At 53.7% G+C, this 23,230-nt stretch overlaps 3 protein-coding genes across 7 annotated transcripts in view; 2 read left to right on the top strand and 1 right to left on the bottom strand.

Moving 5' to 3' along the window:
• LDAH (lipid droplet associated hydrolase) overlaps positions 1–4,183 on the top strand; it is a 91,444-nt gene extending 87,261 nt beyond the window's left edge. For 2 of the 3 annotated variants that reach the window (XM_043917247.1, XM_043917246.1), the window contains exon 7: positions 503–2,771. In XM_043917247.1, the coding sequence (XP_043773182.1) occupies positions 503–694 (192 nt within the window). In that variant the 3' untranslated portion in view covers positions 695–2,771. Of the gene's footprint in view, positions 1–502 lie in introns of all 3 variants that reach the window. The other variant, XM_043917249.1, reaches the window with a different exon arrangement.
• A 4,523-nt stretch (positions 4,184–8,706) lies between these two features.
• Positions 8,707–22,079, bottom strand: GDF7 (growth differentiation factor 7). 2 transcript variants are annotated; one of them, XM_043917240.1, is made up of 3 exons: positions 21,710–22,079; positions 20,327–20,427; positions 8,707–17,678 (listed from the first exon to the last, which is right to left on the bottom strand). In XM_043917240.1, exons 1-3 carry the CDS (start codon positions 22,057–22,059, stop codon positions 16,720–16,722), a joined length of 1,410 nt encoding a protein of 469 aa, XP_043773175.1. In that variant the 5' UTR covers positions 22,060–22,079; the 3' UTR covers positions 8,707–16,719. The 2 variants fall into 2 exon arrangements, with proteins under 2 accessions (XP_043773175.1, XP_043773176.1); XM_043917241.1 differs by lacking the exon at positions 21,710–22,079 and having other exon boundaries at positions 20,327–21,187.
• HS1BP3 (HCLS1 binding protein 3) overlaps positions 21,308–23,230 on the top strand; it is a 47,060-nt gene continuing 45,137 nt past the window's right edge. Inside the window, exon 1 of one of the 2 annotated variants that reach the window (XM_043917243.1) lies at positions 21,308–21,501. In XM_043917243.1, coding sequence (XP_043773178.1) covers positions 21,470–21,501 — 32 coding nt within the window. In that variant the 5' untranslated portion in view covers positions 21,308–21,469. Of the gene's footprint in view, positions 21,502–21,564; positions 21,694–23,230 lie in introns of those variants that run through there. The other variant, XM_043917245.1, reaches the window with a different exon arrangement.

The raw sequence follows: 23,230 nt of genomic DNA, 5'->3' as shown, positions 1-23,230 counted from the left end.
GACACCCTCAGGGTTCTGATCACAATTCATCTGCTACACTGAGAAACCTGAGTCCGTCTGATTCATCTTTGTGTACATTCAACAAACATGTCCCATGTGCCTAGCATGTGGCTGTATGAAAACTGTTATTTGTAATGAATGGTTGTAAGTCACTCAGTGATCATGTATGTCTCAATAACTCTTCCTTGCCCCTCTCGGCACACTTTCCAGTGTCCATCCCAACCACAACATATACTACTTTGCTGGCGAATCCTTTCAGTGGATCATGGGTGATGTATCACACAGGACTCTCCCTACATGGGTTTCTTAACGTCAGATGCCGAGATTCACTCCCATAAACCATGAAGGCTCACTGCCTTGAGAGAGCCACTCTCCACAGCAAGCTTTGGGACCAGAGTACAGGGCCAGCTGCAGGGGCTGTTTTCAAAGTGTTGTAGGTTGCTTGTGTCAGATCCATGCTGGGAGGGGAACTCTAATAAAGTGTTTTTGTCTTGTCTTCTAGCTTATATTTTACTATGGTACTACAGACGGTTGGTGTCCAAAAGAGTACTATGACGACATAAAGAAAGATTTTCCAGAAGGAGATATTCGACTCTGTGAGAAAAAAATACCTCATGCGTTTATCCTCAATTTTTTCCAGGAAGTGGCCAACATGGTAGCTGACTGGCTAAAGGATGATCTGTCCAAAATGTAAATACTGACACAAGGTGCGAACACCGATAGCTAGTACATAGAGGCGGTAGGTATACTGCCTCTTAGTAGCAAGTAGTATACTTAATGGGTAAATGTCTAATCTTAATATTTGATGTTAGAAGAGGAAAAAAAGTGAGACCCTCTTGGCTTAAAAAACTCAGTTCCCAGCTCCGCGTGCTACAGACTGCAACAAACACAGTTGACCAATATTCCCTAGAATTAACAACACATTCCCAAGACTCAGGGAACACAGTGATCTAAACAAAGTCTTTCACGTGTGCACGAAATGCCCAGTGGCACCATCAACTTAATTTTTATAGGCAAGATCATTGCACAAAAGGAAATCTAAATTTTTTATTTTAATTTACAATATAGAATAGCACCTCCCCCCTCCCCAGAGAAAACTGTGAAAGATCTAGTAGAAAATGTAAAGGACCAGTGAATGTCAAGTGCATAGTCAGACATGTGAAGCATATGAAATTATGAGAAGAATACACTCATCCAGGAAGTGACAAGCAGTGGAGCTTGGCAGTGGACCCGGGTCTCTCTTAAGGACAGATACTGAAGGTCAGCCCAACTAACTTTGCACAGATCTTGGCTGAAATCACCAAAATCAGACTGGATACCAGGACAGCCTGCACACCCTGCCTCTTACTACCTTGCCGCGTGTCTCAGACCACCAAGTCAGCCTTCTGTCTGGCTGCTGGTGCACAAGCCCAGCAGAGCCAGTGGCAGGGGACACACTGCCTGTCTCCTTCCCTGAGGCGAGTGACTTCCTGACGTGCCACGGTAATGAGCGAATAAAGCTCGTCAGACGTTCCTCTGGTCCACTAAGAGCTAATAAGCGTTACTGAAGGATCCCAACTATACCTTCCTCCACAGCCAACCAGTAAGTCCTGGTTGGGAGCTCCCTGCAGGCTTCCGTTCTCCAGAGCCAGCATGGGGTGACACTGAGCTGCCCCCATGAACCTCTTGCCTGCCACAGGCAACTGCCCATTCTGTGATTTTTTCAGTCAAACTCCACTGCAGACCAGCAATGAGCCAAGTGCTATAAAGACCTTGAGGATAGTCTGTTAGCTACATTAATGATTCTTTTCTTCTGAAAATCTTCCAGGAAGTAAATTTTGAAAGGGCATCTTTAAATTGCTGAATAGAGGATCATCATAAATGAGTTCTCCACTTAGTTGGAAAGAAATTGTTTTACTAATGAACCAAAAAAAAAAAAAAAAACCCCATTAAATTATGTGAATTCACCCTCTCCAGACCCCTTGAGTTCCAATAAAGAAGAAGCTTGTTCTCTGATCTAGAGCTTGCTAACAATATTGCTTCCTTCCCTCAATTGATTCAATCCTGGGACCTTAGGATTTACTTAGCCAGTAAATCCACTGACTGTGGAGATGGTTGATGATAGATAGAAACATTCCATTTTTTCTCCTGGAGGAAATCCCTCATGGTGTTATCATTTCGTAAGGACAAGGGGATGTTGTCCTTCTTCTCAAAACCTAAAGCCCTCTGATGAAAGATTCAGCTCTGATATGCTGCCAACCCAGTGGTGAATGTCGAATGAGATATGATCCTTTGGCCTGGCTTCCACATCAGAGCAAATGACGTCTCAGAGGGGAGGAGCCAAGCTCCAGGCAAACCATGCTCTCAGCCCCAGAAAGGGGCCAGTAGATGTATAAGGCATTGGCAGAAGGCTGCATACATAAAGTCCTTTTTGGTAGCTGTGTGGAGAGGCCTTCTAGAAATCTAATGTTAGGAGCTGGGTCTCAGGACTCTGAAGTACCTTGCATACAGGAGATGCTCTATAAGATACTGAAGCACTTAAGCGAGTACTAGGTAAATCATGCTACTAGAATCAAGAATAACACACCCAGTGTTTCTGTTAGCCTTATTTTACAATGTTACTTCATGTTTCAGAAGTCCACATGTATGAAATTATATCTGATAAACCAAAGTTTACCAGAGCTTAAAAAATAATAAGTAAAATGATAAAGTAAAAGATACTGGCTCGTAATTCCTGTTAATCATCTAAGCACCAAATGAATTTTCAAAATAAATATTTTACCCACACTTTATGATCTTGCCTGGCCTGACCTCTATGTGTTGGGGAGGAGGGGTACAGGCTTCACGTTCTCCTGAGGTAGACTCAGGTCATAGCCTCTCAATTAAGGGCTTCCCAGGTGGCACTAGTGGTAAAGAAGCCATCTGCCAATGCAGGAGACTTAAGAGATGGGGGTTCAATTTCTGGAAAGATTCCCTGGAAGAGGAAAAGGCAGTCCACTCCAGTATTCTTGCCTGGTGAATCCCGTGGACAGAGGAGCCTGGTGGGCTACAGTCCATGGGTCGCAAAGAGTCAGACACAACTGAAATGACTTAGCACACATGCACCCTCTTGGTTAAATTGAAAGCCACTTTTTCAATGCTTTTTTTAGAGAGGGAAGGATCAGATTTTGGAAGATTGAAGCTCATTTTGTTTCATGAAGAATTAAACAAAAGTGTTCATGCATGTATATGAGGTGATAAGGTAAGGCTCTGGAGGCCTTACCATCTGTGTGATTTTGGACAGCTTCATCTAATTTCTCCATGCCTCAGTGTCCTCATTCATAACATAGGATTAATAATAATACATACCTCACATTGTTGGAAGAATGGGATGATTAAATGAAAGCATTTAGCACAGTGCCTGACAAAGAGTATCTTCTCAATAAAGATCGGCTGTATTACTGATTATTAAATATCATCATAACATAAAATAAAGAAAAGACTAAAGTTGGTCGGCAATGGATGAAATCCATTTTCCAGAAGCATTTCTGCCTGTGTATGCCAGTCAGCCACTGGGATGGTCCTTGTTAAAAGGTTTAATAATCTGCTCTGGGGTTATCTAGTGCTGAGTAAAAGGCCTACACTGGAAATCATGACTGGTGGTCCCCAGTATGCTCTGGACCACGAGGGAGAAGCTGCAGAGGCTGCCCCTGTGGCTTTTTGTGGCCAGACATTCAAGGCAACAGCCCACTTACCATAGGCCTCTCCACTCAACCCTTGAAGAGCCAGTGACCTCCAAAGGCTTGATTTGTCTTTATCCTACCTTATATTAAAATTAGGTTTAATTCCAGACTTGAGGGAACACAACAACTTAATGTAACACCTGATTCTGGATTAGATGTTATATTAAAAAAAAAAAAAAGAAAAAACAGTGTTGGGACAGTTTGCAGAACTTCATTTCATGGGACCTTAAGTTTTTAAATGGGAATAAGAGATCAATGGTAATTATCTGATGTCAGCGGTTTTACTTTAAGTAGGAGAATGTCCTTATTTGCAGTGAAGATACACTAAAATGTGTCCGAGCCATAGGACATTGTGTCAGTTTACACTCAAATAGTTCAGAGGGAAAAAATGTTCTTTGTTCTTGCAACATTTCTGTATGTTTGAGATGATTTTGAAATGTATACAAATAATGATTTGGAAAAAAAAATGCTCTTTCCTTCTGCATCTGTCTCTTATTGCTTCTTTTCCAGAAAGTGAATTACTTCTTCTAGGAAGTAAATGAAGACATAAAGACTGTGTTTCAAATCGTGGGTCTTTCATTTATTAGGTGTGTGATGTTCCGAGGCTTCACCTCCCCGCCTCCACTGTCCTCACCCTTGAAAGCACTTGCATTAGCTTTAGGAGCTTGGAAGGGTTTTTGTTTGTCTTTAATGGGGTCAGGTGAGGTCTTGCATATAGTATCTAGCACCCTGTCTGGTAGATGTTCTATGAAATGGTACCCAAAGGACGACTGCACACTTGTTTGTCTTGCGCTCTCTTCTCTGTGGTTCTGTGCAGGACTCTGCAATTCCCCATTTCTGCTTCGTTTCACCCAGCCTAAGACCTTCTAACTGTCTCAGCGTTTCTGATTCATATTGATCAAGGAGAGGGCCACTCCCCCACCTGACACCGCTTTCTGACCCCAGGCCATACAGGCCTCCCACACACAGCCCCAAGCACCCAAACATCCCCTTGAGCAACTTACAGTCCTTTAGAAAAGATGTAAGAGGCAAAATGTTTTTGTTTTTTTAATTGTTTGGGGTATAGTTACTTTACAATGCTGTGTTTCTGCTATACAAGGAAGTGAATCAGCTGTATCTCCCCTACCTCTTGGCTCACCCCACCCCTCATCCCCACCCCCTCCAGGTCATCACAGAGCACAGAGCCGAGCTCCCTGTGCCACACAGCGCTTCCCCCTAGCTAGCTATCTTACATGCAGTAATGTATATATATGTAAATCCCAATTCATCCCCCCCCCCACAACATCTACATGTCTGTTCTCTCCATCTGCACCTCTATTCCTGCCCTGCAAATAGGTTCATCTGGACCGTTTTTCTAGATTACATATGTATGCTTTAATATGACATTTATTTTTCTCTCATTGACTTACTTCACTCTGTATGACAAAGTGTTTCTTAAATGACAAGAGACATCATTTTGTTCCTGGCCTCCTCCTGCTGGAAAGAGGAGACATCCCCTGGGCTCTTCCCTCCCTTGGCGGGGTTGAGCTCGGGGAGCGGGCAGTGCCTGGGACCACGTGCGCTCTGTGAACAAACACATCTCTGAGGCCTTGAGGCTGGAGCCCCTCCTGCAGGAGTGCCGAGGACAGAAAAGACTTCCCTTTCCAAGGGCTGAGGTTTCTGTCTGCCTGCTGGAGATGCTGCTGGGCCATCACACTGGCCTAGGTGGGGAGCCGCCGCTGTGGGACCTGGGCCTGTCCCCTTGCAGCAGACCGCAGGCCTCTCACGGGTGGGGCCACAGAGGGCTCCAGGCTGCCCCAACTCTGTAAAGAGAAACGTCCTGTGGGGACGGTGGGTGCTGTTCCTGGTGCCAGAGGGACAGGTGGAAAGGTGGAACTTAGGTGGGTTTGGAACATGCTCCTCGCCCTGCACTTAGAGCATCTCACTCAGGCCTCATGACCACATGTGCCCATGCAGGTGCTAAGTAGGGGACTCGGTCAAGACCTCAGAGCTGCTGAGTGACCCTCGGCCTGTGCCCCAGGGCCACGGCCTCACCCCTTCCTCCCCAAAGCATCCTGCTGCCTCCTGGAGGAAAAGAACAGGCAGGCAGCCTGGCAAGAGTGGAGGGTTGGGAAAGGGAGTCCCGGGAGGGCATTCGAGGGCCAGGTTGTCAGTGGAAGTGAAGAGTAAATGGTTGGTGATGACTGAGTAGCGTTAAAAGTTTGGAGGATGAGACAGGGAGGGGCTTGGGGTGGGATGTCTGAGGCACCAGGCAGTAGGGGGGTGCAGGGGGTCAGAGCTGAGGCTCAGTTCCACGTTCTGGTCTCTGCAGCTCGGCCCAGGGCCACCCAGTGCTCCAGAGACGCTCCCTTCTATCTGCTCCTCAGAAGTGCCCTGTGCCCTGCACCTCTGGGATCCACTGCTCCAGCTTTGAGAGTGCCCAGGCCTCGACCCACCCCCTGGAGGCTTGACCCAAAATACCAGCTTCTTCTGCCTCCCAGAGCCCTCCCTCCCTCTCTCCTTCTGTCAGAGCCCTCTTGGCCCCCCTGGCCCCATCCCTAGTGAAGCACTTGCTGTTATTGCAGGAACTGAATTTTTATCCTCCCTGCCCCACTATTAACACGCCTTCCTGCCCCTGAAAGGAGAGTCCTAGGAGATGGGCCTTGTATCTAGTCACTCTCTATGCTCAGGGCTTATAGAGTAAGGCCTGTCACACAGACGAGTCAATAACTTGTTTTCTAAATTAATAAAAAGTTGTTGCCATACTTAATATGCAAGCTCTCAAGAAATAATAGTTCCCTCAGTCAGTCGGACTTGTCAGAGGATCACGTCGCTGGGACTCCTTGTCCCTCAGAACTGAGTGTGTAAATGGAATTGTGACAAGGACTTGTTTATCCCTTAAGCACTTCCCCAGCCTCACTGTGCACCGCTGAGTCAGATTCCAGGACACAGGCTGGCCACTCTCAGCAAGGCCACTGCATGCCGTGGCCCATTCTTCAGCCGTCCGGCTGCAACTGTTACTTCCATTCTTCTGTGATTAGAAAACCTCTGGACTTTGGGTATTAGCAACGACCAAATATGTGGTTATTATTTGTTGCGAGCTAACCCCGTGCGGCACCCCAAGTGGGAATTACAAGCAACAATATACACGCCCCGGCTCCAGGACAGCAGAGCATTTTCATTTTGCATCACATTCCTCAGACGTTCTGGCAGGGGGGCTGTGCTGACCTCCCCACACTGCGACAGACTCCCTTGCTGGGTGAGTCTATGGGAAAATTCCTCTTCCCGGGATGGGAATGTGACCCTGTGACTGGGCGGCCAGGACAGCCAGGCGTGCGGGTGCACCTGCAGGGCCTCCCCCTGCACCCACAGGGGGACCCCTCCCGCCTCTGCAAATCCACGCCGCGCGGGCTTCGCACCACAGCTGGGCTTCCTCCCGCTGGCCGCCGCTGCAGGGCCAAGCACCTGCATGTGATTAGGGCTCGGCAGACACCCCCAGCCTCACCCCCACCGGAGTGGCTGCACTCCGGTGACACGTCACAACGGACGAGCTTCTCCCCAGATCACTGTTCCTTCTGAGCAGAAGAGAGCCTCCCTGGGATACAGGGGCATAGGGCATCCACAACCAGATCGGGCAGCTCCGCTCTGAGGGAGGCAGCAGGTGGTGGCATCTTGGCCTTGGCCTGCCTTGAGATGAGCAGGCTGTGGGCACACCAGGGCCGGGGGCCTGGGGAAGCGGAGAAGTCCGTCTTCGGCTCCTTTTAGCAGCGGTCGTTGCAGGGCCTTTAGACCATCTCTCATCAGCGTTTGGGAAATAGGATAAAATTTTAAATGTGGCTCCTGACTTTCCCTTCTCCCTGTAACTAGCCCTTCTCAACTGAAAATGTACTCCTCTAACCACAGAATTCCAGGATAGGTTAAGCGGAGAGTGAAAAATACGAAAAGGAAGAACTGACTGAGGGTTGTTATCATCGAACTAATGTAAGACTTTACCTTTTTCAACGGCAGAGTCATGAAGCCTATGCGTTTACAACAACCTGCCAAATGAGTTAGTTACAAGGTGAACATTTTTTCTGCCAAAGAAACTCCTTGGAACTTACCTGGTGGTCCAGTTAAAACCCTGTGCTTCCAATGCAGGGGGCACAGGTTCGATCCCTGTTTGGGGAACTATTAATAAGATCCCACACGCCCTGCAGTGTGGTCAAAATGTTTTTTGGTTTTTTTTAAATTTTTTTAACTTAGAGGCCCCTTTATTTGGTAGTCATGAAAGTAAGAAACAAAAAGGGAGCTTTCTCAATTTACCTTTCACCAGAGAAAGACACATGACATGGGGACAGGCATTAAAATCCCACGAGAACACTGGATTACAGTGGACGTGTGCTCCATCACTGCAAAAAGGTGAGTCACACTGGCCCAATCCATATCCCAGAGAAGGTGATCCTGGTCACAAGGCCAAGTCCTCATCCCACGACCGCTGCTCCGTCACTAATTCCCCAGAAATACTTAGGAACGGATGAAATCAACAGCTTTCTCATTCAACTATAGGAAACAGCTGGGAGAGGAAGGCCGTGTGGTCCATCCTCTCCTGCCCAGTCTAGGAGAGCTGCTGAAGCAGCCGAGACATCACCAAGCACAGATCTCTGTACTTGTCCAGAAGAGTACCGAGAAGCAGCGCCCCATCAAACTCGCTGCAGGACTTTCTGATTTTCCTGACGCATGTTAACTCGCCTTGCAGAGGAAGCTGCAGCAGTTGGGCTTCTGCTGCTAGGATTCACAACTCTGCAGCCTCCAGGGTGGGAGTGCCTGGGTTTCTAGATCCAGCAGCAGCCCAATACATCTGTAAACAGAGAATCTGTCCACTCACTCTGTGCTTAGAATGACAATCATCAGTTACCAACGCCAGCGCTCGTTTTCCAGAGAGAAGGTGTTTTCCTCTGTGTTTTGGTCCTTTCTCCCCTGAACCCAAGCCTGACTCTTCTCCCTTCCCCTGCAGCGGCTTCATACCATGTGTGGCTGCAGTGTCATACCAGTCACAAAGACCCAGGGAGCAGCAGCCCCAAGGCTCGAGCCCCCACCTGCCTGGGCTCACAGCCTGAGGTGTTTCAAGGGGGAGCAGTCAGTCAGCTTAAAGACGCATTGGCCCAGAACCTCCGGTTCCAATGCATCTGCTCCTAAACTCTCAGAGGTTGACTGCTCTTCTCAACATGGGAAAACACGGTAACAAGTCAAAAAAGTGGTTCTCTAAAGACCAGACAGGAGCAGTTTTAACAATAAAATATTTAATCAACTTATCTGTACAAAATATTAAGACGGTTAATGAAGAGTACACAAGCACGTTTAACAAATATATACTGCTATATAACTGTCCAGAAAAATAGAGATTGCTGTTTTACAGTTCATTTACATTCCAATATGTACAGTCTATTTAAATTTGAGAATACATATACACAGTGGGTTTGTACCTGCCCTTGAAGACTTCCCTGCTAGCCAGCCTGGGCACAGCGGTGGCATTCACAACGTCAGCTCGTGCCGCCCAGATGGCCAAGCCGGGCAGCAGGGAGATGAATGGCCCAAGTTCCAGCCCCCAAGCCTCAGGCCGAACCAGAGCTAGAAGACAGGTGACAAAGGAAATTTCAGCTTGTGTTAAATGAGTCTAAAAACCTCCCCTGGCTCCACCATCTCACTCCCAAGCCTAGCTGAGAAACAGTGTCATTGCAAAACAAAAGGGGCGTCTATCCATCCCCCCAAATCGTTAACTGTGTCTTTAGCTGCTGACGGAACAGCATGTCATTCAGCTATGATGGCATCGCCATCATTTCGAGTTTTGCTCATTTCCTTTAAAATCACCATATTGGCACTGGAGGGCATGTTTGGCAAAGGGCAGGGTGCCCATCACATCAGACGCCGCTGCCCGCCCAGCGCCTGTGCAGACGCACCGCAGGGAAGCTGGTGCCGGACTTCTGCAGAAGCCTTCACAGTGAGAAGAGCTGCTTCTTTATATATTAAAAAAAAGAAGAAGAAAGAAAATGCTTTCCAAACTTTTCAGAATCTCCTATTGTCATCTATTGAAGGCAAGTAAAAAAATCATTACAGAAATCTTGTTAAAAGAAATTAACTTCCCATGTGGGGTGAAATACTTGCAGCTAAAAGACCTAAACTGACTCGAAGATGATTTTTCCTCATAAAAAACATAAAAGTTCTTCGCGCTACAGCATAAAGTGAAATGCCAAAAAACAAAATGAAACCATTACTCTAAAGATGCTCTCCAGGTGGAGAAAGACAGAGACGTTCCCCCTTTCCAGAGCCTCCGTTCCTGGCTTGGAACTTGAGTACTTCCCAGCCAGAAAACACATTTTATCACGAGCATGCTTTCTCCCTGAACTGTATCATCACTTTCGAAACAAGAGTGCTGCATGGCTGACTTCGCTCTGACTCTCACAGGTCCTGACCCGGAAATATAAGTTGCAAAGAAAATAAACCCTGCTAATGGGTGCAGCCTTCCTGAAGCCAGCCTGCTCCCCTCAAGCCAAGTTCCTGCTGCCCTGAGCCATGGGGACACATGCACCTTTTTCTGCCCTTGGAAGCCTTCAGTCACTCAGAGATAAACATGCAGACAAGGAAGGGCCTCCGACACACCTTGTCGCTGCTTTTCAGATTCACTCACCCCCGGAAAAATCTAGGTGAGGGCCGCTCCGGGCTGAGAGGCGTGAGAGAAAACAGGCTTATCACAAAGAATGTACAACAGGCAGGTTGTGTGTGGCTGCAGCGAACCTCCAGCCAGAGATCGCTCTTCCCCATCCTGCAGCCCAGGGAGCGGCCTCAAGGGAAGGGCGTGCGTCCAGGGCAGAGATGGGTTTGTACTGACCTCTAACTCAGCAGGACTCCCATGAATAAACCCCATAGGGTGAGAGTCTTGTCACTGTCCGCCACAAGCACACCTCAGCCCAGGAAGGCCCGGCTGAGGTTCTAGATTCTGGCAGCCAAGTGTCTGAGCGGAGTCAAGGCTGGGAACAGAGAGATACTTTGCCCGCACCTTTGGATGCAGTGACTGCTGGTCAGGTGGAAAAGCACAGAGAAGAAAAGAACGGGTTGCAAAGAAGACCTCCACTGGCCCACACCCACCTGGCCAGATCTCCACACCACACTCCTGTTGGCCTACATCTTAAAAGCCAGTGAAAAAGAAATGGAAAAGCAAAAACACCTCACTGCGTCTGGAAGGTCTTGAACCTCCAGGCCTAAAGGCACCTGGAACTTGCTGTGCAAAGCTTCTTCTTGTTCTTCTAGACAATTTATTTCACATCCCAATACTGACTTGGAAGATTAAAAGCTTCTGCGCTGCCCTAAACAGAGGGAAGTTCACCAGGCCAAAAAAAAGAGTGAAAAGTGTGCTTCATACAGTAAGTAGCACGCCAAGCTGTCCTGCCCACAGACTCACCTGCCTGCAGAAACACCTTCTTGGGAAGGGTCTGTGAACACTCCAGCCCTCTTACTCCATAGGGGTGTGTGAGAGAGGGAAGCTAGTCCTTTCTTCTGCCAACACAGCACACACACTAGATACTAAAGGATACTAGCAGGGGCCTACAGACTGCCCCTGGAAGGTCTGCCAAGGCAGAGAAAGCCTACCACCGCCCACTGCCTGTGATTCTCTGGGGGCGTGTTTGTACTTTTCAACAACTACAAGCATGACTTGAAATGCAAACTGATTTTGCAATGACCTCACACGCTTTGATTTTACCCTGGGAGGCCCGGGTGGCTCTGCTACAGCCGCTGCTGCAGCCACGAAGCCCCAACCTCCCAACGCTGCCCACCACCAAGCCCCAGGCCCGCTGCACACACAGCCAACAAGGTGCAAGCAATTGCAGGGCGGGGGGGAAGAAGCTGAGCTCTGGAAGCACAAATGGAACAAGCAGAGAGCAGCCCTGAATGAGGGACCAGAGCCCATGAGGCCAAAATCACCCCCACTGATGGACCAGGCCGACTTCCAACCTTCTCCACATCCACGCAGCTGGCTGTAGACTGGGAGTGTGGCCTTCCCAGACGGAACAGCCTTCTCTTACCTAGAGCCTCAGTGGGAGTTAACTGTTTGTGCAGTTTTAAGCTCTGGGTGCAGATTAAAGTCCAGGACAGCACAAGAGGAGGAAGAAGCCTGCTCCAATAAAGGGCTGAAGGCTCCAGAAGCCAAAGGCGGAGCTGTCTGAAAAGTTAGAAATAACATCTTTTTCTCTTCTCCTCCCTTCTCGTGTTCCTTAGTGTTCAGCTCTGCCACTGGTGTCCAAGGCTTCAAAACGAAGAGGAAGCATAGCTTTCCAGGCGTCTGCCCCTGGGTCACACCCCCAGCAGCTGGGCCACACGCCGGCCTGGCAACGAAGTGGCTGAGGGCCAGGTGGGGCCCTGGCGGAGCAGTTCACCCTCAGGTGGGCTTGCCCGCCTCGTCCAGGGACTCCGCGACAGCCCAGGCCCCTGTCTGGGCTGCAGCAAGGCACCATCTTTTCTGTCCTCTTCTCCCAGAGGCGTACCCGCAGCGTGGGAGCCCCCGCCCAAGACGGGGTCACAGAAAAATCTCAGCCAAGTGTGGCTCTACCCACCCTGGGGCACAGGCAGAACTCCAGCGGGGCCGATAGCGCCCCTCAGCTGGGACATGAGGGGAGAAGAGTCATGGCTCTAGTGAGCTGAGCCCGACCCCCAGGACTCGTGGCCTTCCTTGCCCCGCGAGGATACCACAGCAACATCCAAGAAGCACCAATGGAGGCTAAGAGTGTAATGAACAGACACACTCACACACACACACACACACAGAGGAAAATGCTACAGCACCTGTGACAGTGGCTCTGGGGCTGGATCGGAGGGAACCTTCTCCAGGAAGTCACGTCTGCTCTGCCTGTGAATGACGTGAATGGGCTCTGGGGGTGAAGGACAATTCTAAACCACGGGACCCAAGCGCTTCTCATTTTACTGACCCTCTGAGCAGGGAGGTGACCACCCATGACTTGCCAGACTTCTCCAGAGACGCCCAGTGGAGTGGCCTTCCTGCGGGCACTTCCACGGTGGGCCCGGCCTCCAGCACCGCCCACAGCCCCGTGGAGTGGTCCAGCTACTTCCCGCCTCGCTGCCCTCTAGCTCCTGCGGTCACTCAGCCATGACTCTTTGCTCCCCAGTCCAGTCCCTCTCTGAAAGCACGATCCGACCTAGGCCCTCTCGGACCCTGCTTTCCAGCACCTCCCAGCCCAGCCCACCTGGCGTCCCCCAGAAGTCCTCTGCCCAAGGCCCACTGAGCTGGCCCTGCTTTCTGGACCTGCAGGAAGCACTGTGTCCCGAGAATCCCTAAGGCCCCTGATAGCAGGTGTGGTCCAGAGGAGGCTATAGTGCTTTCTCATCCTCTCATTGGATTCCCTAGAGCACACGTTGAAGCAAGGGGACAGTTGGACTTTGCACAAGCTGCTCTTGGAAAGAACTCAGTTTTTGTCTCTGCTTTAAGGAAAAGATCAGTCTACAGTCCCTGGTTATTTTCTGCTTTGAGTTTGAATGAGACTGCAAACAGGATAATTGACTTGTAGGATTTGAGTTACACTGTGATGACATCCACAAGGTAGTCAGTCTCTCTCGAGCACAAATAGGAGCGAGGTTTCTGCTCCTGCTGACACCTCCTCCGAGAGCCATCAAGGGAGAAGTTCCTGTAGAAGGTTTGATGGGGCGACTCACCGATCACACAGTCCACCTGTCTTCTCCCTCCCCTGCCATGGCAGCAACAAAAATGGCCAGGACAGCAGGGCGAAGGGGAGCATGTACAGAATGAATGGCGCAGCTCAAGCCCGCTTCCCCAAGCTAAGCTGACAAGGCCGGCCACCCTCTCCAGAGGACCCAGTCCTGCTGCCTGGAAACCCAGAATTCAACCAGACAAGCACGCAGCATTGGTGGGCACAGCCACTTGCCAGCGCTGGGGTCACCCTTAATATGCAAGTCTGGCTTCAAGAGGCGGTGACCAGGCTGCCTGGGTGTCCGGCAGACCTGGTACCACCCCTGCGCGCCCCAGGCAGTGATGCCAAACCCTCCTCTCTAGCAGGAAGAATGGTGTGAAGGATCTCAATTCTCCCCCAGCAATATAGAAAGTTGGATCTCCTTTGAGAGGAAGAGTTTGGGGACCCCAGGCTAAAGGAGGGCCACCTTCACTCACAGTCCTGACACTCTGTCCATGACTGTCAGCAGCCCGTTCTCCCTTCCGTGGGGACCGGAGATACCGGCTGGCTGATTTGGGCCCGCTCCCCGCTGCCTGGAGGGCAGACAACAGCACAAGGTACTACTGACCGTGCAGGCAAAACACTCGTGTCCACGTCTTGACAAAGCTATTTTAACCACATCTCCACAGCAAAAACCTGTCTGTCTCCACGTGTGATGGCCCGTTTGCTGTCTTTTTTACAAAGCAAAACACATCAACCTCTCTGTTCACCTTTTAACTCTGAGATACAGAGGCCCGAGACGGAACCTGGTGGTCCCTGGTGAGTTTCTGCAGCTCCAGATGAAATCTAGGTGGCATTCCTTTCGTCTGATAAACACCACACTGAGGGCATCAGGGGTCATCAAAGGAACTGTCACTGACTAAAGACAATGCCCCCCACCATGGGGTGCAGCTTGGACTCAAGATGAGGGAGACACCCACTTCCTCCATCACATACATCTTGGTGGAAGCAGGTCAACAGGAGGAAACAGAAAATGGACTTTTATTTTTCCTGTTACAGAAAGCTCAGACTAAATCAAGACATTTCTTCCCCTCCACTTGTTTCTCCTAGTCATTAACAAAGTATCAAATGTTTGCTTTTGTCCAAAGAGATTAAATATCCTAGAATTTCTTCAAAATAATATTTAGGTATAGTTTTTCAGCTCCCTTTCTAAAACTTCTAATAGTACGACTTTTAATACTTTGGAGCCCTTTAAAAAAAAATTCTTCATTGTGATAGGTCTCAGAGTAATCACTATGCAAATACTATTCAAATCACAGTTTATAAAATGAGAGTGTCACTTCTCTGGCAAAATTCATAGATGTTTGCCCTGTCACTGAAATTGACTGGAAGTGTACTGCAGCAGCTGCTTTGGGATTTTTGTTTTAACGTGAAGAGACTTGCATTTTCTGGTTATGGATAGCTACTTACATAGCCACAGCATATAAATTCACATTATAAATGTGCTTCCTCCTCCTTTGGGGGCACTTTAAAAGATTAAAAAGGACTCAGGTGGGGACCCTTAAATAAATGAGTTGTATCTAAATCTTTCAAATATCTCTTTAAGAGTGTAATCTCTGAGAATGAAGATTTGTATAAATCGCCCTGGATCTTAGCATCCAAGACAAGAAAAGTAGCGAAGAAGGCCTCTCAGGGACCCTAAAGGAGAAAGCCCAGCACAGCCCTAAGCAGGAGGACCAGGAGCGCTGCAGGGTTTCTCAAGAAAGCCCTCGGAGCCCCAGGCAGGTGAGACCCAACCTGTTTCTCTTCCTTCTCCCAATCATTTACACAGGCCACAGAGGGCCCCCAGGCAGAAATGCACCAAATAAAACAATGAGGCTGGCGTGTTCTGCCTCCCTTTTACAGAGACAGACAATCGTACCCTCAGCAAGACTTCTTGGGGCAAAACAGAGAGACCAGGGATAGTCTTCCACCTCTGGCCCCCACACCATGGTCCTTCTGAAGGGACCACAGCAGCGAAACTGCAGATGCCCCTCCACGGAGCAAGGAGGGGAGGGACTGACCTTCCTCCTGCTCCGAACCACTGGGCTGTGGGGAGCTGAAATCTCACAAAAGCACTTTTGTGTGGCTTCACTTCCCGTTACTATCACACTGCCAAAAACTACAGCACAACACAGTGAAAGCGTGCAAAAGCCGACACAGACTTGATAGCTAAGCACAAGCACATGTGGGCCACTCCGAGGGTGCCATCTGGAGGGGGCTGTGCCTACCTGGCAGACAAGCCCCAGTCCTCCGTCCTTGGCAGGAGCCTGCCCACCCCACCCACCTCTGTGCCTCTTTCCAACCCTAGAAGCCTCCTCCCAGCTCCTTAGAAAAACCTCCTGGCAGGTCTTTAGGGAAAGTCATAGCAACCCCCTTTCCCAATCCCCAGACATTGCACCAGCTTCCTCCTGTGTCCCCCCAAGGCCCTAGGATCACCTGGTCTACCCAGCCTAGAAGCTGCAGGACCTGGAAGATACCACCTTACCCCGATGACAAGTCAGATCAGACCCGCAGTTAAAAGCCGATCCCCCGTCTCACCTATCCCCTCCTAAATTGTTTTTTCCACTTTCTAGATCATTCCCAATTGGAATTGATTTCTTAAAAAAATTTTAAAAAGTGGTGCTGACCTTTGCAGAGATCTGGGAAGCTCCACAATGCAGTCTTTCCAACAAACTCCCCCTTCAAAACTGGTAAATGTTAGACTTTCGGAAGTTAAGGGGAAAACATGAGGCCTTTTGCAGCGGTTCCTCTCCAGAGTTAATGACGTGGATGCGGATGCAACACAAACTTTCAAAAAGGGCATTACTGTCTGCCCCAGGAGCAACACCAGGAACTCTGCCTCCTCCCTCCCAGCCGGCTGTGCCCCACACTTGGCCAGAAACAAAAAGGGGGTGAAATGAGACTTACTCGAGTATCCCGTTAGTTCCCCCATTCTGAAGCCCCCAATTCCCTAACCCAGTTCTACTGGATTTAGTGCCAGTTACTGTCACGGCAACGCAAACCCCTCCTCTCCCCAAAAGGGGGCAGTGGGCGCAAAAATAGTTATCTGTTTCCAAAATACACATGACCTGTGACATTCGGTAGCGTCAGATCCTCTCTTCCCAAGGCCTTCCGATACGTCCACCGTGCACGTGTGCACAAGTGAGGAGTGTGCGGCTGTGCGTGCTGTATGTGAACGTGCGCGCTCCCTCCTCCGCAAGGGCGCCGGGTCAGACTCGGACGCGCACCCCCGCTAGGCGACAGGCTCGGCCCCAAGCTGCTTTTCAGCGGGGAGTCCCTGGGTGGCGCGGCTGCCCCCTGCCCTGGCCCAGCCGGCCCGCATGCTACCTGCAGCCGCACGCCTCCACCACCATGTCCTCGTATTGCTTGTAGACCACGTTGTTGGCGGCGTCGATGTAGAGGATGCTGATCGGGCTGAGGCGCGCGGGCACGCAGCAGGAGGCTGGCGCCGCATCCGGGGCCATGGAGTTCAGCAGCGTCTGAATGATGGCGTGGTTGGTGGGCTCAAGGTGCGAGCGCAGCGGGAAGTCGCACACGCCCTCGCAGTGGTATGCCTCGTAGTCCAGGGGCGCGATGATCCAGTCGTCCCAGCCCAGCTCCTTGAAGTCCACGTGCAAGGGCTTGCGGCTACAGCGGCTCCGGCCCCTGCGACCATGGCCCCGGACCGCGCCCCCGCCGCTGCCCTGAGCGGCCCGCGCCGCGGCCAACGCCGTCCGCCGCCGTCTGCGGCCGCCGATGACCGCGGTCGGCGAGCCCACGCCGGGTCCCGGATCTGGCGGCGGCTCCGCGGCCAGCGCGGCCCCGAGCGCGCGCGCCTGGGAGCGGATCTCTCGGAACAGGCTCTCCTTCCTCTGCGTGCGGGAGGAGACCACCAGCAGCGCGCGCTCCTCCGCCGCCGCGCCGCCGCCGCGCCGCGAACCGAAGCCCAGCAGCCGCAGTGCCAGCGGGACCCGCGCTGAGCCCACCACTCCGCGCAGCGAGAGGCAGAACGCGCGGCTGGGGCGCGGTTCCCGGCGGTGGCGCCGTAAAGCGTCTGCCACGTCGAACACCTCCCAGCGCGCGGCGTCCAGGGACTCGGCGGCCCGGGAGTGCAGCAGGCGCGGGGCGCGCGCGGCGCTGGGGCACGTGGACAGCAGCAGCAACGGGGGACTCGCGCTGCCGGGGCCCCGCGCCTCGGATTCGCGGCGCAGTACGCGCAGCTCCGCGCCCAACACCTCGTCTGCGTCGGGAAGGCTGGACACGTCGAACAGGAAGTTCAGGCCCGTCTCGGCTGCCGATTCGTCTGCAGGGGACGGGCAGAGACAGAGAAAGAATGGGAGTGAGAGCGAAGCATGCACCCCCTAACTGCAAACAGTCCCAACTGTCCTGGATGTGGGAGCAAGGCTCGCTAGGGCCGGCGCCCACTCGGACGTCTCGACTCCAGTCCGAAAAGCCGTCAGCCTGGCCCAAAAGAGAGGGAGCCGTCGCTCAGGTTATCGGGATGTGAGCTTTGATTCGAGCCAAATGATGTCCGACAACCCAACCAACTTAGCCCACCTCGTCGGCACCCGAGACTACAGTTCGGCTGCCTGCCCCAGAGCCATGGGTTTTCGAAGACTAGGGCGGAGACCAGAGTTTCGGCCGGTGGCAGAAAAAGAGGCCTGGTGGGCGCATCAGAAGTCGTGCACCTCTTCAAGACGTGGAGGCCAGGCCAGACACGGTCCGGGGACTGCTCGTTATGGCCCTCCTTATCCGCCAGGAGAGTCTCAGAGTCTCGGTTGGGCGAAAACCGAAAGTTCTTGTCCCCTGAAAACTGCTTCTGCGGCTTCTCTTCCCTAGCCCTGCCTGGACATTCCAGCCGGACACGATCTCCCGTGCAGGCTAGGCCTCCGAGATTCATCCAGAAGGGGCACGCGTCCCCAGGGCTGCAGACACCCTTTCCCGCATCCAGCCTCCTCGCTCTGCCGGAGGGGAACTGAGGCCCAAATAGGGGCCCTGCTCAGCCCCTGGTCGCCATGGGGAACTCCAGGCTCAAGCTTCTCCCAGTGTGTCCGCCACCTCCGACGGAGGGGAAAGGCGGCAAAGGAGCGCAAGCCACTTTCTGGGAATAGCTTGAAGCGGCCGGGACGCCCTGCTGCAGGAAAGGCAGAGAACCGACTGGTCTCCCCGCCAGGGCCCGCTGGTCCCCTCGCAGACCTAGTCTTTCCCTCCCTTACGACTCAACTCGGCCTCTGGGATTTTACTTCTGGTCGTAGAGACTTTTTTCTTTGGGGGCTCAGAAAGGAAGAAAAGAGTTGAAATTCCACCAAGCAGCAGATAAGGAGCTCCCTTTGAAGAAGGTCATATGGTTTCGTTTTGCCCCAAACGCGAAGAGACTGTGCAGACTCCCCCCACTGTTGGAGTGTTGCTCACCAACCACTGGACGCCAAGCCTTCCACTCCTGGGGGCTGAAGTGTGGGTGCTGCTGGGGCCTCTGGAGACCTCAGGCAGCCCTGCTGTGAGTGGAGGCTCAGGGCAGAAGGCAAGCAGGAGAGACATTGGGCAAAGTGCTCCTTCCATCTCCCCATGCTTTCTCCCCGGAGCTTTGGGAGCAGCAGCGCTCTCTCTGAGCTTCCCCTGCAAGCCTCTCCCTGGTTTGAGATTCTGCCGCTGCATCGTCTCCGAAATTTCCTGGGATTTAGCTCAGGCTGAGGCAACTGCAGGCCTAACTCGATCTAAGGAAGAGCATCTGGTGCCTCTACAAGCTCAGGGCCATACACATCTCACCTATCCCACAGCTGGGAGACCCCCTCCCCAGGGTCTGCACACCAGGACTCAGGCTCCCTACAAGTGCCCTAGCATCCCATCCAGGGGGCATCCCAGGCTCTCAGAGAATGCTTGAAATTTTCCACCAGACTTTAGGGCCATTTGGGCCCAGACGGTCCCTGCATTCCCAAATCAAGCAGCCTGTGTAGACCCTGTGTGTATGCTGGAGGGAATGAGAAACCTGATTACTGCCCCTCCTCTACCTGCTTTCCCAGGCTAGCGATGGACATATAGAACCCCCCAGTGGCTCCCGGGCAGGGCCTGGGTGGCAGCAGCACTTACTTCCCAGCCCTATTGCCTTTCTTTCCCTCCTGCCTTCCAGGCTGGGTCTCTGGCTGGATAGAATTAGGGCCGAAATTACTTGCATTTCCGCCTGAAATTAGTTAAATTTTCCCTATCTGTCTGCTCTAATGGCTTCAATAGAGATTAATAAAATCCAGATGACACTCCCCAACCACCACTGCCTCACCCAAGTCCTACCTTTGAGGGCTCAGGGTGGAGCAAGGTGGGGTGCTTGGCCCAGAGAGGCCTGAATTCCTGCAGGTTCGCGGGCCCTCCTCTCCTCCCTGCATAACCTCCTCTTCTCTACCTCTGCCTCCCCAGGGACCCAGCACCAGACAGGCACCCGCCTCCACCCTGACCAGCCTGCTGAGGAGCGCCCTCCTCGCACCTGGTAATGCCACCACCCTCTCCGGAGCCCTGTACTTATTTAGTCTGATGCCCGCTCTGTCCCGCGTTCCCCTCCGTTTCCCCCAATTTGTGAGGCTCTCCCCGCAAGATTGGGAGCTGCAGAGCAATCAGGCAGCCAACGCCGCGCAACTGATCATTCCCTCTGTGCCGAATCCCCTCCTTGCTTCTCCGGATCTCCAACTCAGCCTGCCTCCTCGAAGGGACCCGCGGGGCCGGCAGGGCCAGGGCAGCCCGGGCAGAGGACCGGCTGAGCCTTCGGGGGCCGCGGGCCCCCGCCAGCTGCCGCGGCTCTAGGCAGAGTCCAGGCGCTGCGAGTTCGGGTGCGTGGGCCTCGGAGAACTTTCTAACACCTGAGCCTGGGCTGTGCGGGTACCGAGGTCCCCACCCCCACACACACCGAGGGGAATGGTGCTGGGGCTCAAGACAGGATGGACGGGCGCGGTGACGGCACAGTACCTGCGGTCGCCTGGTCCGCGAAACCGGTGACTGTGTCTGCGCGGCCAGATCCCGAGGTGGAGGCGGCGACTGGCCCCGCCGGAGTCCTCCCGGCCAGGGTCCTGTAAAGCGACATCATGAACTGGTGCGGCACCACCGAGCCGTTCCTGAAGCCGGAGCCCGTGGCGCGGTGCGCACCGCGGGGCCCGGGAGACGCGGCGGCCAGGGCAGCGGAGGCGCCCGCAGCCGCGGCGAGGGTTGTCCCGCCGCCGCCGCCGCCCCCCGGACTCTCGGCCGGCCCTGCCCCCGCCGCCCGCAGCACGGCGGCCGCTTCTAGCCCGTCGCGGGGGCGGCAGGCGCTCAGCAGCCAGAGGCACAGCGCGGCGGCCGCGCTCAGGTCCATGGGCTCCGAGGGCCAGGCGGGCGGGCGGCGCGGGCTCCGTGGCTTCGGGAAGTCCCCCGGCGCCTTTTGAACATAATGTTTAATAATGGGGGAAGTGTTCGCTGCAAGCTGCGGCCCCCCCTCTCCCACCCCACCCCACCCCACCCCCGTCCAATGCCCGGAGCAGCGCCCCCTGCTGAACGCTCGAGCCGCAGCGCCGCGCCCCCTACTCCGGCCTAAAGCCGAGCCCCGGGCCGGAGCCTCCTAGTCCCACCCGAGGTCTTCGTCCCGACTCTCGCCAGGCGAGTGTCACCGACCCGAGGCTCCCGCCACCCACCTGGGCCCCGCCTCGCTTCCCCGGGGCCAGGAGACCACCCCCCCCACCCGCCCACGCTGCGCCCGGGGCCAGATGCGCCCTCGGGAGTCAGAGGCTCCGAGGCCTCGCACGTACCCGCCCAGCTCCTTCCCCACTCCCCTGCGGAGAAGCACCCGCCCCCTCCCCGCTCCTATTCCGCCCGAGACGCCGGAGGTGGGGCGGCGGAGGGGCTCGCCCCGCCGGTCAGTGCCACGATCCCGTGGCCAGGGCACACAGAGAGGCCACGAGGGCGCATAGAAGCCGCAGGGCGCGCGGGGTCGCCGCCAAAGCGCGTTTTTGCTCACGGGTCCCGCGGTTCCCCACCCTGGCACAGCCTCCAAAGATCGGAGCGGGAGGCGGGAGCAGGAAAGAGGAACGGTAGGGAAGAGAGGGTTTAGGGGCCTGAAAGGACAGGCCGGAAAGACAGATGGACGAGGACCGACGGTCGAAGCAGCAAAGGTAGGGGTGCGGAACGCGCGCTTAGACGGGCGCCAGGATCTTAAAGGAGTTCAGGAACTAGGAAGGCAACTTCGGGGTGAGGAGGGGGTTCCCGCGCGGGAGCGGCTCAAGTTCATCTGCGCGTGGACAGTGAGGACTCCTTCCGCCCGGCCGCCTCCACGGGAGCCCCGGCGAACGGAAACGGGCTCTCGGGTATGTTGGGACGCGCCTGGAGCCGGGAGGGCGGGCGGCGAAGAGTCTCGGGGTAGCGCCTCTGTACTTCCTTCCCGGGCCGCGGTTCTCGAGCTGGGTTGGGGGTGGCGAGGAGGATGGAGGGGGCGCCCAACACCGCCGTCGTAAGGGCGGCGGGGCGCTTGAGTGCGCAGCCGGCCGAGGTAGGTCCCAGAGGCCGCATCTCAGGCAGATGCGCCGGGGAGAGAAGTCTGGGTGTCGGCTCAGCTCCACCAGCAGCCGGGACATCCGTCTGTAGAGGGCCGGAAGGCTCAGCGGTTGGACGATCTGCTGGTGGGCGGACAGAGGGCCAGAGCCTGACCTATCCCCGTAGCAGAAAAGGCGCATCTTTTTCTTTTAACATTATATTTGTTACCGAGGTCTAAATCTAGACGGGGGCAGTGAGTCACGGTTTGAGTAACTGATCAGCGTCAATGAGACGCCTTGGGACCCAAAGTCGCAGGAGTTTCGCTCTCGCTTGGCCGCCGCGCGCTCCGACCCACTGAGGTTGCGCAGTGTCCGGAGCTCCTGGGCCGACGGCGGCCCCAGGCTCCCGAGCTCCCCTGTACCCGCTGCTTCTTCCCAAGTGAACTCCCCAGTGGTCATCCTGCCGACCACTGCGAAGATGCAATGCCTGCGCAGCGTGGGACTTTGGGTCACTCACCACTTGGGATTTAGGGGGACAGGAGAGACCTGGCAAGGGGTCAGACCCCAAGCCGATCAGGTGGACGAGGGGGGAAAAAAGCCCGAGGTTCGCGTGGGAATGTCTGGGCAGGAAGGGCAGTGAGGGGCTGGGATTACTGGGGCTGCATTAACCCAACCGGATTTGGGGGCCAAGGACCCAGAGCTTCGACAAGGCCGCGGTCAGGGATCTTCCTCTCTGGTGGTGCAGGTACAGAGCGGACCTGCAGGAATCCAGGCAGGCTGCCTGGCAGAACTGCCCCCCTAGAGAGGGACACTGGTCAAAGTAGTGGCCCCTCTGCCACAGCTGTCTCTATGAAGGCAACGACTGGGTCCTTGCCGTCTTTCTTGGCTTCCTTTCCTCCTGCAGCCACGGTGAACAGTCTTTAGATGTCTTGCATATCATCAAGACCCTGATTTGTGCAAACACTCTGGCATCTCTGAGCTGGAGTCCAGTAGTCGTGGTTCTTGTCTTAGTTTTGCTGTTAACAACCAGACCCCATTGCATCGTCTGGGCTTCAGTTCCTCCAATTGTGTGAAGGCAAGAACCCGAAGGGTCCTGGCACTAGCCTGGCGGAGCAGGTGCCAGATAAACCTTTGTTGATTGCATGATACCTCCACCTTGAGGTCACTCGTGGGCTTAGGAATGAGGAGTGGGTTGGAATCCCTGGGCCCTTGCTGTCCCTAGGGGAGCGGGGACAGCAAGCTCCTTTGAGCCTGAATGTCCTCATCTGTATCTCCCGCATCACAGGCAGATGCTTTACCCTCTGAGCCACCAGGGAAGCCCTCTGTAAAATGGGGAGATTCTCAATTCAGGAAGTTGGTGTGGATCTGGGAT

Source organism: Cervus elaphus, chromosome 11 (genome assembly GCF_910594005.1).
Source record: "Cervus elaphus chromosome 11, mCerEla1.1, whole genome shotgun sequence".
Classification (NCBI taxonomy): Eukaryota; Metazoa; Chordata; class Mammalia; order Artiodactyla; family Cervidae; genus Cervus; species Cervus elaphus.
Note: the sequence above shows the minus strand (reverse complement) of the source record. Positions and strands in the feature narration are given on the sequence as shown.

Coding starts and splice junctions, on each gene's coding strand:
- GDF7 (XM_043917240.1), bottom strand. CDS start 22,059: ATGCGCCTTTTCTGCTACGGGGATAGGTCAGGCTCTGGCCCTCTGTCC. Junction 20,428..21,709: donor GCCCGCCCTCCCGGCTCCAG/GCGCGTCCCAAC, acceptor GTCGCTTTACAG/GACCCTGGCCGGGAGGACTC. Junction 17,679..20,326: donor CGCGGACCAGGCGACCGCAG/GTACTGTGCCGT, acceptor CGTCCCCTGCAG/ACGAATCGGCAGCCGAGACG.